This window comes from Vipera berus (assembly GCF_964194415.1).
Source record: "Vipera berus genome assembly, chromosome: 3".
Classification (NCBI taxonomy): domain Eukaryota; kingdom Metazoa; phylum Chordata; class Lepidosauria; order Squamata; family Viperidae; genus Vipera; species Vipera berus.
Window position 1 is genome coordinate 84,986,008 of NC_138204.1, and position 14,539 is coordinate 85,000,546.

Below are 14,539 nucleotides of genomic sequence, written 5' to 3' on the forward strand. Positions count from 1 at the left end.
AAAGTGGAAAGGGAGTTAAGCCTAGCCCAATATTACCAGATGCAGTTTGCTGTCAGAATCAGAGGTTTAAAAGAGAATATTAAAGAAGATTTAAAGCAGCTGATTTCTGAGGCTCTTGAAGTGGTATTAAACCAGCCAGCATCTGAAATAAGAGCAGCTATGGATAAAGTGTTTCGGGTGAATTCATGGATTGCCAGACAGAGAAAGTTGCCTAGAGATGTGGTGGTTTATTTTGCAAAAAGAGAGATTAGAGATCAAGTTATACAAGCTGCCTATGATGCTAAAGTGGTGATTGCTGAACAAGAAGTCTTGGTTTTAAAAGAAATTCCTCCAAGGATTTTAAGGGGAAGGAAAGACTATACATTTCTCGTGCATGAGCTTAAGCAAAGAGATATAAGGTTCAGATGGGAGATTCCAGATGGGCTGATGGTGATGCATGAAGGTAAAAGATATCGGCTGATTACTGTGAAGCAAGCGCGTGATTTCTACAATAATGTCTTAAAAGCAACCCCATTAACACTTCTGGAAGCTGGAAAGGGATCTGGAGAAGGAGAACATCAAGAGGATGAAACAGAGGAAAGTGGTGCTGGAGGAGATCAAGTTACAACTTCTTTGGATGATCCTAGAGAGCAAAGAGTAACGCGTGCTGCTTTAAAACGAGCAAAGAAAATAAAAGAACAAGATCAGCAAAAGTCTTCAGAATCTTCACAACGTACACATAGCCAAGCAGTGGGAGGAGCACGGCCTAAAGAAATTAGTCCTATCAAAGCAGTGCTTCAAGAGCTTTGGGAGGATATGCATGGCAACTAAATTTCTAACCTGGAATGTTAATGGACTAAATTCACCGCAGAAGAGGAAGAAAGTTTTTCAATATTTAAAACAATTTAAGATAGATGTTATATGTTTGCAAGAAACGCATATTAGAGTTTTGGATCAAAAGCATTTATTGAACTCGAGACTGGGTACGCAATTTTTTGCCTCTGCAGAGAATAAGAAAAATGGAGTGGTTGTTTATGTTAAAAGTGCATTAACAGCAGACTTAATTGAAGCAGATAAGCATGGAAGATATGTTATGATTGAGCTGTTGTTAGAAGGTAAAAAGACGCTTCTAGTTGGATTATATGCACCTAACCAACAACAAGCTGATTTTTTTAGCTTACTCCATACAAAGCTTACCCAGTTGGATTATAAATCTTTTATTTTTATGGGAGACTGGAATGGTGTTTTGGATGTACAGTTGGATAAGGCTGGAGCTTTTAAGCGCATTCCAAGTCATGCTAGACTGCCTAAATCTTTTTTTGAAATGAAGGATGACCTGGAATTGCGAGATATTTGGCGTGAGAGACACTTGCAGGAGAAGGATTATACTTTTTATTCTGACAGACACCAATCTTTTTCGAGGATTGATTTTATTTTGTTGACTAATGATTTTTTTTTGAGAACTAAAAAGGTGAAGATTTGTGCAAGAATTATTTCTGACCACAGTCCAGTTTGGTTGGAGATTGATAAGGAGAAAAGAGACAGGCGCTCGTGGCGCGTAAATGAGAATTTGTTTAGAAATCAGAGAAATGTGGAAGAATGCAAACAGCGGATGAAGGATTTTTTTGAAACTAATATGAACAAAGGTACTTCTATGGACATGGTGTGGGATGCTAGCAAGGCATATATGAGAGGGGTGTTGATATATATGAACAACAAACATAGACGTGCTGTGGAAGCTAGGAGGAAAGAACTGGAGAATGAAATAAAGGAAAAAGAAAAGGCTTTGATTTTGAATTCAGAGGATGTGAAGACTAAGGAGGCTATTAAATTGTTAAGAGGACAATTTGATAAATTAATGGCTGACCAAGTGGCAACCAATCTGCGGTTTGCCAGGCATAACACTTTTTGTAACGCTAACAAACCAGGCAGATGGTTAGCTTACAGATTGAGGAAAAAACAAAGGGCTTCTAATATAGACAAGATTGTGCATAAAGGAAGGGTTGTGTTTCAACAGGACCTTATCAAGGACGCTTTTGTGGATTTTTATTCTAAATTATATGCTAAGGAGAAAATTAATGAAAAGGACATTGATATATATTTGGAAAATGCTAGCATCCCGGTTCTTACGCAAGTACAAAAAGAAGGGATTAATCAACTGATCACAGAAGAAGAAATTTTTATAGCAATTAAGGAATTGAAGGTGGATAAAGCACCAGGTACGGATGGCTTGACTGCGGCCTATTATAAAAATTTACAATTAGAAATGATAAAACCGTTAAAGGAACTGTTCCAGACAATCCAGAGGGGGGGAAAGGTGCCACCGTCTTGGAGAACAGCTTTTATCTCTTTGATTCCGAAGGAAGACCAAGATGTTACTCAAGTTAAAAATTATAGACCGATATCGCTTTTAAACACAGATTATAAGATATTTGCTAAGGTTTTGGCTAATAGACTGATGAGGGTTCTGCAACAGGTGATTCATGGGGATCAAACAGGGTTTATTAGTGGTAGGCAATTGAAAAATAATGTGAGGCATATAGTTGATGTGTTAGAGTTTTTGGAAAGGAACAACCAGATTGCTGCGGTGCTAATTTTTTTAGATGCTGAAAAAGCTTTTGATCAATTGAATTGGAAATTTTTGTTGAAAGTTTTAGATAAAATGGATTTTGGGGAAATTTTTTTACAACCGATTAGGGCATTATATCAAAAACAAACTGCCCGAATTATAGTTAATAATAGCTTGACAGAAGCATGTAATATTGAAAAGGGCACAAGGCAAGGGTGTCCGTTATCGCCCTTGTTATTTGTGTTAACATTAGAGATATTATTGGTTAAAATTCGGAATTCGGAAAAAATTAAGGGGATTCAAATTGGAGATCAGGACTATAGATTGAGAGCATTCGCAGACGATCTGGTTGTTACAGTGACCCAGCCAGAGAACTCTGTTGTGGACCTGATGGAGATAATAACACAATATGGGAAGATTTCTGGATTTAAGGTTAATGTACAAAAAACAAAAATTTTGGCCAAAAATATGACAACATCGCAAAAGGCCCTTTTAGAAGGATTAACTGGATTTGAGATTGTTAAAAGGGTTAAATATTTGGGGGTGATTTTGTCACCCTCTAATACAAAGCTATATAAAAATAATTATGAAAAATTATGGGGGAAAACTCAAAAAGAATTGGAGAGTTGGAAAAAATTGCAATTGTCTTTGTTGGGACGGATTGCAGCAGTAAAAATGAATGTCCTGCCTAAATTTTTATTTTTATTTCAAATGATACCGATTCTTAAGAAAGATTCCAATCTGGAGGAATGGCAGCGAGGTATCAATAAATTTGTGTGGGCAGGGAAAAAACCACGAGTTAAACTTAAGATTATGCAGGATACTCGTGAGAGAGGTGGCCTTAAATTGCCTAATTTTAAATTATATTATGAAGCTGCTGCATTAGTAGGAATAAGTGACTGGATTAATTTGACGCAAGGGAGGTTATTAAATCTTGAGGGCCACGATTTGTTGTTTGGCTGGCATGCATATTTGTTGTATGATAAGAAGGTAGACAACGTGTTTAGGGTGCATATTTTAAGACAGGCATTGCTGAGAGTTTGGAAGAAGTACAGACATAAGTTAAGTTGCAAGATACCATTGTGGGCAATTCCAAAACACGCAATAGAAAATATACATGCTGGCTTCAAACATGATTTGACTACGTACAAGGAGATTCTCAGTTTGGAAAGAAATGTTTGGTGTTTGAAATCATATAGCCTCTTGCGAGAAGAGAAGGTTGTTCAAAATTGGTTTCAATATACTCAGTTACGGGCCAGGTGGAAAGAAGACCAGAAAAATGGATTTACAATGACTGATGAAAATTTGATAAAGCAAATCAGGAATCAGGGACCAGCACATATCAAACGGATATATCTTGCATTGATAGAGATTGACTCAGAAACAGAGCTTGTTAAGGATTGTATGATAAAATGGGCCCAAAATATCCAGGAAGTTATCACAATGGACACATGGGAAAAGATTTGGGTGAGGAACGTAAAATTTACACAAGCTCAAAATTTAAGAGAGAATTTTTACAAAATGTTTTATAGATGGCATTTAGATCCCAAAAAGCTTGCAAGTATGTATCCGAATTATCAGCCTAAATGTTGGAGGTGTGGTGATGAAGATGCAACATATTTTCATATATGGTGGACTTGTAAAAAGGTTAAGGCTTTTTGGATAAAAGTCTGGTGGAACATGCAGAAGATTTTTAAACAGAGGATAAAGTTTTGTCCGCAATTTTTTTTGTTGGGAATAATTACAGATGTCACAGTTGTGGACACCAAGTTGATGTTGAACTTAATTACGGCGGCAAGACTTTTGATAGGCCAATACTGGAGGAAAGAGGAACTGCCGACCATAGAGGAGTGGACTTTAAAGGTTTCCGACCTGGCAGAGATGGCGAAGATTTCGGCCTATTTGAAAGATCATTCGCAAGAACGCTATATTATGGAATGGAGAAAATGGATTGATTTTATCCAGAACAAGTATAGGGTTAAGAAGTTTTATGTAGCATTTGAATAAGTCTTCTTTCGTTTTTTTTTTTTTTATTATTTTAGTTTCTTTTTATACATATTCAATATTATTATTATTTGTTTTATCTTATATAAGCTAGAGAGTGATGGATTTTAGAGCTTATAATTGTTAGTATATGATTGTTTATGATTGCTTTTTATATATATACCTTGTATTTAGCTCTGGGAAGTTGGGGGGGGAGGGGGGGAGGTAGGGAGGGGGGAGGAGGGAGGGGGTAGGGGGGATTTTTAAAGGAAAACTGTATTTTAAAACTTTTCAATAAAAAAAAAATAATATCTCCAATGTTAAGACAAATAGCAAAGGCGATAACGGACACCCTTGCCTTGTGCCCTTCTCAATATTACAAACTTCAGTCAAACTATTATTAACTATTATTCGGGCAGTTTGTTTTTGATATAATGCCCTAATTGGTTGCAAAACTTTATCCCCAAAATTCATTTTATCTAGAACTTTCATCAAAAATTGCCAATTCAATTGATCAAAAGCTTTTTCAGCATCTAAAAAAATTAGTGCCGCAGGGATCTGGTTGTTCCTTTCCAAAAACTCTAACACATCAACTATATGCCTCACATTATTTTTCATTTGCCTACCACTAATAAACCCTGTTTGATCCCCATGAATCACCTGTTGCAGAACCCTCATCAATCTATTAGCCAACACCTTAGCAAATATCTTATAATCTGTATTTAAAAGTGATATTGGTCTATAATTTTTAACTTGAGTAACATCTTGATCTTCTTTCGGTATCAAAGAGATAAAAGCAGTTCTCCAAGACGGAGGCACCTTTCCCCCTCTCTGAATTATCTGAAACAGCTCCTTTATCAACTCCATTTGTAAATTTTTGTAATAAACCGCAGTCAAGCCATCCGTACCTGGCACTTTATCCAACTTCAATTCCTTAATTGCTGTAAAAATTTCTTCTTCTGTTATCAATTGGTTAATCTCCTCTTTTTGTGCCTGCGTAAGAACCGGGATGCTAGCATTCTCCAAATATACATCAATATCTTTTTCGTTAATCTTCTCCTTAGCATATAATTTAGAATAAAAGTCCAAAAAGGCTTCCTTAATAAGATCCTGTTGATACACAACCTTTCCCTTATGTTCAATTTTATCTATATTAGAAGCCCTTTGCTTCTTCCTTAGTCTATAAGCTAGCCATCTACCTGGCTTGTTGGCATTGCAAAAAGTGTTATGCCTAGCAAACCGCAAATTGGTTGCCACTTGATCAGCCATTAATTTATCAAATTGTCCTCTTAATAGCTTAATAACCTCCTTAGTCTTCACATCCAATGGGTTCAAAATCAAGGCCTTTTCTTTTTCCTTTATTTCATTCTCCAATTCTCTCCTTCTGGCTTCCAAAGTACGTCTGTGTTTATTATTCATATAAATCAACACCCCTCTCATATAGGCCTTGCTAGCATCCCAAACCATGTCCATGGAAGTATCCTTATTCATATTAATTTCAAAAAAATCCTTCATCCGCTGTTTACATTCTTCCACATTTCTCTGATTTCTAAACAAGTTCTCATTTACGTGCCACGAGCGCCTATCTCTATTGTCCTTATTGATCTCTAACCAAACTGGGCTATGGTCAGAGATAGCTCTTGCACAAATCTTTACCTTCTTAATCCTAGAAAAAAAGTCATTAGTCAACAAAATAAAGTCAATCCTGGAAAAAGATTGATGTCTATCAGAAAAAAAAGTATAATCCTTTTCATGCAGGTGAGTGTCACGCCAAATATCTCGCAGTTCCAAATCATCCTTCATTTCAAAAAAAGATTTAGGCAATCTGGCATGACTCAGAGAGCGCTTAAAAGGACCAGCCTTGTCCATCTGTACATCCAAAACACCATTCCAATCCCCCATAAAAATAAACGATTTGTAATCCAATTGGGTAAGCTTTGTATGAAGTAAGCTAAAAAAATCAGCTTGCTGTTGATTAGGAGCATATAGTCCAACTAAAAGCGTTTTTTTGCCTTCTAGCAGCAAATCTATCATAAGATATCTACCATGCTTATCTGCTTCAATTAGTTCCGCTGTTAAAGCACTTCTAACATAAACAACCACTCCATTTTTCTTATTCATCGCAGAGGCAACAAATTGCGTGCCCAATCTTGAGTTGAGTAAATACTTTTGGTCCATAGTCCTAATATGTGTTTCTTGCAAACATATAACATCAATCTTAAATTGTTTTAAATATTGAAAAACTTTCTTTCTCTTCTGTGGTGAGTTTAGTCCATTAACATTCCAAGTTAGAAATTTAGTCGCCATGCGTGGCATCCCGAAGCTGTTGGAGCAGATCTAAGATTACTACAAGTGTTAATTGATAAAATTGTTTGAAATCACTTCTACATGGTACCTGCTTCTGAATAACCACCATGTCAACCCAATTTAAATCCTAGGTCAGTTTGGTTGTATTATGCATCTGAAGTGAAATGAAATAAAGCCTTTTAAACTTATGCCTTTCAATAAAATTTGCTAGTTCTTGTTGTTGTTAGTTGCGAAGTCATGTCCGACCCATCACGACCCTATGGACAATGTTCCTCCAGGCCTTCCTGTCCTCTACCATCTTCTGGAGTCCATCTAGGCTCACACCTACTGCTTCAGTGACTCCATCCAGCCACCTCATTCTCTGTCGTCCCCTTCTTCTATTGCCCTCAATCTTTCCCAGCATTAGGCTCTTCTCCAGTGAGTCCTTTCTTCTCATTAGGTGGCCAAAGTATTTGAGTTTTAGCTTCAGGATCTGGCCTTCTAAAGAGCAGTCAGGGTTGATCTCCTCTAGGACTGACCGGTTTGATCGCCTTGCAGTCCAAGGGACTCGCAGGAGTCTTCTCCAGCACCAGAGGTCTAAAAGGTGCTATTAGACTCTTGATTTTGGCTACTATAGATTAATAAAGATCTCCTCCTCCAATTCAGAGGAACTGAATTTGGATAGCTCTTGAATTTGCCTGAATCAAGATGTTTAGGCTGTGGATTTTTCTGAATCTGATGTATACTCCTATTTTCTTGAAAGCACATGCATCTGACTAGTGTACTACTATTGTTGTAATATCCCTGTGGTCTTGTTTTGTTCTCCCTCCATTCCTGCCAAAACTTTAGATTTAGGAGTTTCATGGTTTTTTTTTTTAAAAAAACCCACACATATTTGTTAGGCAACTAAACAACCAAGCAGCAGAACTATCCTGAATGGGTTAGGAATCAAATTCTGCAGTTGTATAGCAACTACAATTCCATTTATTCTTCTATTTTCTGATTGGGAGAAGCCTTTCACAGTGAATCCTAAAATGTCTTATGCGGTTGCCTAATCAGAGATGGAAAACTCAAGAGCTAGTCTGAAAATACTGCTTTCCTGCTTACAACGAAAGATGCTAAAATCTTTTCAGGAAAGATAATCCCTTTCGTGAAAATCATATTGTAAGGGAAAGCAACAAAATTGATTTGTTTCTTCAACCTTGCCCAAATGGTTGCTTTCCTCCTATTGAACACTTTAAGGAGCCCTGGTGGCACAGTGTTTGAATGCAGTATTGCAGGCAAACTCTGCCCACAGCTTGGAGTTCAATTCTGATGGGGCTCAAGGTTGACTCAGCTTTTCATCCTTCGTATGTTGGTAAAATGAGGAGCCAGATGGTTGGGAGCAATATGCAAATAATGCTTAAATTGTAAACTACCCAGAGACAGCTGTAAACCACTATGGGGTGGTACAGAAGCCTAAATGCTACTGCTATTGCTAAGTCAAGATTTGTTATTCCTCCCAGTTCCCCATATCTACAAAAATACCATTGCCAGGCATAAAGAATCAGGATCATTCATAAGGTTGCAGCATAGATGATTTATTCAAGCCTATACACAAGAATCTGGACAACTAAAATTCAACAATAAATTGGCACCAAATAAGGGCAACAGAATTCAGGAGGCGTTGGACTTGGCCTGCTTGTGGGAATGCAATGACTCTAAGCTGATGACGTCTTTAACTCCGTCCATCAGTTCTGCTTGCTCTTCTCCTACATCGGCAGACATGATTAAAGAAGGACAAATTGCCTTTATACAGGCTGAGCTACAGCTTGCATCTCCCAAATTGATGCTGCATTCACTATGGTGCTAGGGAGATTAATCTGCAAAATGGACAACAATTTCATGTACTTCAGATGTTTCTTCAAAACAGCCATCAGGAACCTAGCCATGAGATGCAACATTGGCAGGAGAGCAAAAGCAAAATTGTTTCTGGTTTTTCAACATGTAACCAAGAGGGGATCTGACCTTTCTTTATTAAAACAGCTGTTCAATTAAACTCCAATTCTCTCAGTGACTCATTGGTTTTTAATTATGTCTTTTATGAAGAAATATGTCTGGCTGTTCTTTAATTACATTTTCTTGAAACAGTATAATAGAACCTAAAACTCTGCATAATAAAATAATTGTTATTATCAATATTTTAAATCCTGTTGGATAAAACTGGAAATTATGACTGTGGTAATATAGAATGTTAAGTTTTATATTTAAATAGCACAATTCAATTTAATATAGAGCAGACTGTTACTAAATCAGGATAGTAAGAACAAGGTGTAGTTTTTGTTAAAAGTTAAGTATAATCAGTGTTTCTGACAGAATTGATGAAATTTGAAATATTTATAATGAGCATAATAAACAAGGAAACATATCCAGACCTAATAATAAACCACAAATGATATAGGAAATCTGAAGGATATGTTAAGCTTGATTAGTATGATAATGATGCCAATTTGGGCAAATAGGTAATGCACCAGGCTAGAAACCAGGAGACTAAGTTCTAGTCCCACTTTAGGCATTAAAGCTGGCTAGGTGACTTTAGGCCAGTTGGGACAACAGGAGGAAAAAGGAGTATTGTGTATTTTTGCCACCTTGAGTTACCTATGAAGTAACTCAGGGGGACAAAACTCTAATAAAGGCTAAAATAACTGGAAAACTATATTGATGGTAGAATCTATATAGGTTCTAAAAGGATAGACACAAACAAATCCGGAAGGTGGCTTTCAATATGGTAAAATGATTTCCTAGACAGTAGATAATTTTTCATTCTTCATTCTTTTTCTCTAAAAAAAAAGAAGATTTCCATCTTGTGGAATTTCATTAAGTAGACCTTAATGCAAACATGTCAAACACAAGGCCCGGGGGCCAGATCCAGCCCATGAAGTGGTTTCATGCGGCCTGTGAAGCCATCCTGGAAACAGTGAGGGAACGGCCCCCACTGCCTTGGCCCTGGCCCAGAGACCCTCCTTCTGCCAGAGACCCTCAGATCTGTCCCACTCCTGCCCAGGCCCCCATAGGCACCCTTGATGCGAACGATGTAGAGCTGGCCATGCCCACCCAGTAGGCCATATGCACTCTAGCCATGCCCACCCTGGCCATACCCACCCGGCCCCCTGAGGGTAACCGCAATGCTGATGCAGCCCTCAGTGAAATTGAGTTTGACACCCCTGCCTTAATGAAATGACATGGAAGTCCTTTTTAGATGCACTGCTATGTCTATATGGGTTTCATGACCAGGTATGGAAAGGGGAAAGTTGTAGACTGTGAAGATGATGACTTTAATGGGGATATGCAGAAAATGTTGCCTAAGCAGAAGGGACTGAAGTATTTTAAGCCCAGAACAGTAAGATATTCGGAAATGGATCAGGCGGGCGGTTCACTGAACAATAAGGAGGAGGTACAGCACACAACCAGAACTGCAAGATTCTGTAATTGTAGCTAATCATACCTATCTCAAAAGTAGTTTATTGAGCAATCTCCTGCGGAGCTGATTTCACAGTCTGGCACTGGCTGCAGGCTTTACTTTTCTGGATCAAGCCTTGCTTACAAATATCTGAAACTGACCCTTGAGATCCAGCTTTAAATTCATTAGCTGGGAGTTTCAGTCAAACGTCTGGATCATATTGGGAGAGCATCCACCCATATATAGGTGGCCCTTGATTTACAACCACTTATTCAGCTACTGTTCAGACTTATGATGGTGCTAAATAAGAGGTCATTATGACCAGATCTTGTACTTATGGCTATTGCAGCATCCTGAGGCCATATAATCTCTCGTGTTTTGTAACTTTTCCTGTCAGCTTCCCACAAATCAATGGGGAAGCTGGCAGGAAGTCCTCACTTAACCATATAGTCCTTGCTTAACTATGGCATCTGTGACTGACTGCTGAAACTGTGACAGCTAAGTGGCACAGTCGCTTGTTTTTTTACCTAACAATGGAGTTTCTGTTCTCAATATCATTAAATGAGGACTGCCTTACATATATATCACACCATGCCATAGTTTGTGTATCCATGGTTTACAGAATAAGCCACAATCACTGCTATTCTGGCTAGAGATGTTCTAGTAAGGTAGGATACAGATGATCCTAATAAATTATAATAAAAAAATAGTACAATTTATACAACCAAGCCAAACCAAAACCAGATGAACCATACCATAAGTTGGTTCAATAACTATGTATAGATTGGGAGGAGAGTCTGCTGCTTTGATGTGCCTCTTAGTGTAGTGAAGACTTGTGACAGTCAACAACTGAAAAGAGCTCTGGAACATTAGCAATCTGATCCCCAAAACACTTGTGTGACGGGACAGGCCCAGCAATCTGAGCAAGATCCATTAGCAACATTCCTTTGTTGCTGTAGATTTTTCCAGTGTGGGTTGACTGGAAAAGCTGAGAGAGATTATTGCTGTGACTTTAACAATTCTCACATTTTGTAGCTGAAGTTGACAACCAAATACTCTCATTTGTTCTCTTGTCCCCTGGAAAAGGCTCCACTTATGATTCTGGCATGACTTTGACTACTTTTGATAAATAAGCATTGTGGGACTTTAGGTTGGTTCAGTTTTTAGTATGCTATGAAATGTCAAGCTGTCCTTAATAAGCCAACTTGAGAGCATGTCGTCATTTTTTCCTCTTCCCTTTCATTTATGTCAGGCTTGTCATTTGATTCATCTATAATTGAGATTCCATTCTGAGCAACTTGGCAGGTTTAACATCAGTGTAAAATTTGCAGATAACTCACCAAGGTGTGGGAAGCAGGGTTAAAACATCTTTTCTTTCGACCCATTAATGTAATTGTGTAAAAGTTTTGCTAGATAAAATCAGTTACTGTGTGAGAATTTCACTAGGATTTGAAGCTTTCTTGAATCTCAGTGCTATGGTATATTAAAGTGCCAGTTCCAGAGTGAACACACCCTGTTGGCAACACACACACAACCATACTTTACACAGGAATTATTTATGACAATGATCTCATCTGAAATAACATGACCAAGCAGCACAAGCTAATCATTTGTGTGTCTCCTAAAATCCTCTAAGTTTACTTAATGGAGTTGGCTTTTCCAAACTATTAAAGCTCAAAATTCATAAACAAAATTTAGGCGGTAACCATTAAAGAAATGAAATCTATGAATTAGATATTCATAGCTTGAGCTGTAATGCATAGCTTGATTATACAGTTTATTTAAATTGGGTTAGTTCATAGATATATTCATTTTGTATTGAAATGGTAGGGCTGGAATAAAAGACTAATTTATAGGCATATTCATACAGCACAATTCTAACCATACCCTCTAGGTATGGAAAGCTGACTAGTAGCATCTTGGTCTGGTGGATACATTTAGAATCAAAAAATATTGATGACACTTGTAGAAAATGTCTACTTTGTGTGTTATATATTTTTTTTCCTGGACTGAAGCAAAACTTTAAAATCCAAATACTAGTCTATAGCCAATCATCAATCTTCTGAGGTGTGTTTGGGTCTAGAGGTATGGTAAATAAGAGCATTAGGCTACTATTTTACTTTCATAATCAAGTAAGGACTAAAACTCACCCTCTCCTGGTTTCTAGGCCAGCACCTTAACCACTACACCAAATTGGCTCTATGTAGCTGCCAGGAGCCAAAAATGACTAGATAACACCTACTCTATTTACCTATTTATCTATGAAAGAGAACAGCAAGTGGACGCAGTATGCATGGGACCCTAAATATAGAGAGTGACACTATGGAGCAGGCTACCATAGACAGAGTTTCAGTATTCTGCCCACTATTCCTTCATCACAAAATCTTGGTTTTTTGTTTTGACACCATGCATTTCAAAGAAAGAAAGAAAGAAAGAAAGAAAGAAAGAAAGAAAGAAAGAAAGAAAGAAAGAAAGAAAGAAAGAAAGAAAGAAAGAAAGAAAGAAAGAAAGAAAGAAAGAAAGAAAGAAAGAAAGAAAGAAAACAAACCTTACCTTTAAATGCTGGTGCTTTAGCTTTTCTTCTTCTACCTTAAGGCGTCTCTGAGTTATTTCTTCTTGCAGCTTCCTCTTATCCTGAAAATGGCAAAGATGGGAGATGGTATACATAATGGTGTTATTATTTTTTTAAAGTCCATACGTCATGTTGATGTGACTGCCTTAGGTCTGCTTAATGACTGCAGTACAACACTGAAGCAGCTCCTAGTCAGCCATTGAGATGTATCAAAAATAGCAAGGGCCTGGTCTTCTTAAGGTTTCTAGCGTGCTTGGTTTTTATGCAGGTGCAAGATATTTTTGCATTCATAGGCTGCAACTGCAGTGCTTGTTAACAGATGGGATTAAAGGTAATTACACTCATCTTTAGGAATTTTTTTTTTAGCGTGCTAAAGGTTTGCAGGCAGTTGCTTGAATACCTGGAAGTGCTGTCTTTATTGCCTCATTATCATGGGAGAACAGGGCAGATATAAGGCTCTCAGGCTCTTATTTGTTGATTTTCTTGTAACCTAAGAACTACGTAACACTAACTAAAATGTTTTGCTCCAATGAGTCTCCAGCTGTTGTTGGCTGCATTGTTCTTACCTTGTAGAGGACAATCAGACTGTCCTGGGAAAGGAAGGACAAAAGAGGGCATGTTGAAAGAGGTAACTATAAAGAAGAGAAAGCCCAAAGGAATGCAACTGATGGTGGTTTACTTTGTTTTTTTCCAGAAGAAGCTATGGTGGCCTGGTTTGCACATATAAGCAAAGTTTACAAACCACAACTGCTGGACTCATATATTCTAAACTAGATGACTATTCAATATGAACTGCAAAGTCAGCTTTGGAATAGAGAGGAAAGGCATATCAGATGAGTTAAAAGGAGGGGAAGGAAGCTTATTACAAATTTCAAATATTTTGATGGAAAGTCTCTTTTCATTCAATGCATGAGAATGTTGCAAACAGAATGGGCAAAAACCTTTTTACTGTACTTTGCTATGTCTCTCTCATCACAACTATGGACTACCACATTTTAAAAATCTATTTATAGCAGCAGTTTGGTTTTTGCTCTTTGTCCATGGCAAACTAACTCATTTGCTGAGACACTGCTGTCCATTCACAGCAGGGACTGTGGTGTAAAATAACTTTGCAAAGGAACTATAGCATTGTTTCTCAGCAACTCCTAGTGTGATACATAAATTTGATAAACTTAAAAAATGTATTGATTGCAACTCTTAGAATTCACCAGCAAGCTGGCTGGGGAATCATGGGAGTTAAAGTTCATGCATCTTCAAGTTGCCAAGGTTGAAAAATACCAATCTATATACAGTAGGACCCCGCTACCCAGAAATAAAATGAGTACGATTTGTACCTGTGTGGTTAAAAACCAGTTCCAAAAAGCAGTGCTTAAACCAACAAATGAGGGAACCAAGATCAGAATTCCCCCCCCCCCCAATTTTCTGAGAGCCACGAGCATGATATTCATTTCCCCAGTTAGAAGTTACAACTGTGAAATTAGAATAGCTATGGTAGACTCGTGCTTTGACCATCTTGTGATTTGCATAAAAAGAAAATAAAGCTGAATCCAGATAAATGTGAGGGGCTGCTAACTGTTGACAATTCTATTTGATTGGAGGATATTTGACCTTCCATGGGCCTAGAAAAGCAGACTCGGGTCTGCATGCTTAGATACGTATGATGGCAAGAGGGGCTTTTGGTCAGGTGAATTTAATTTATTAATGTGTTGAT

At 37.7% G+C, this 14,539-nt stretch overlaps 1 protein-coding gene across 1 annotated transcript in view; it reads right to left on the reverse strand.

Annotated features, from left to right (window-relative positions):
- PALMD (palmdelphin) overlaps window positions 1-14,539 on the reverse strand; it is a 51,489-nt gene that overhangs the window by 29,033 nt on the left and 7,917 nt on the right. Inside the window, exon 2 of the mRNA XM_081322294.1 lies at window positions 12,810-12,890. Within this exon, the coding sequence (XP_081178420.1) occupies window positions 12,810-12,890 (81 nt within the window). The remainder of the gene's footprint in view (window positions 1-12,809; window positions 12,891-14,539) is intronic.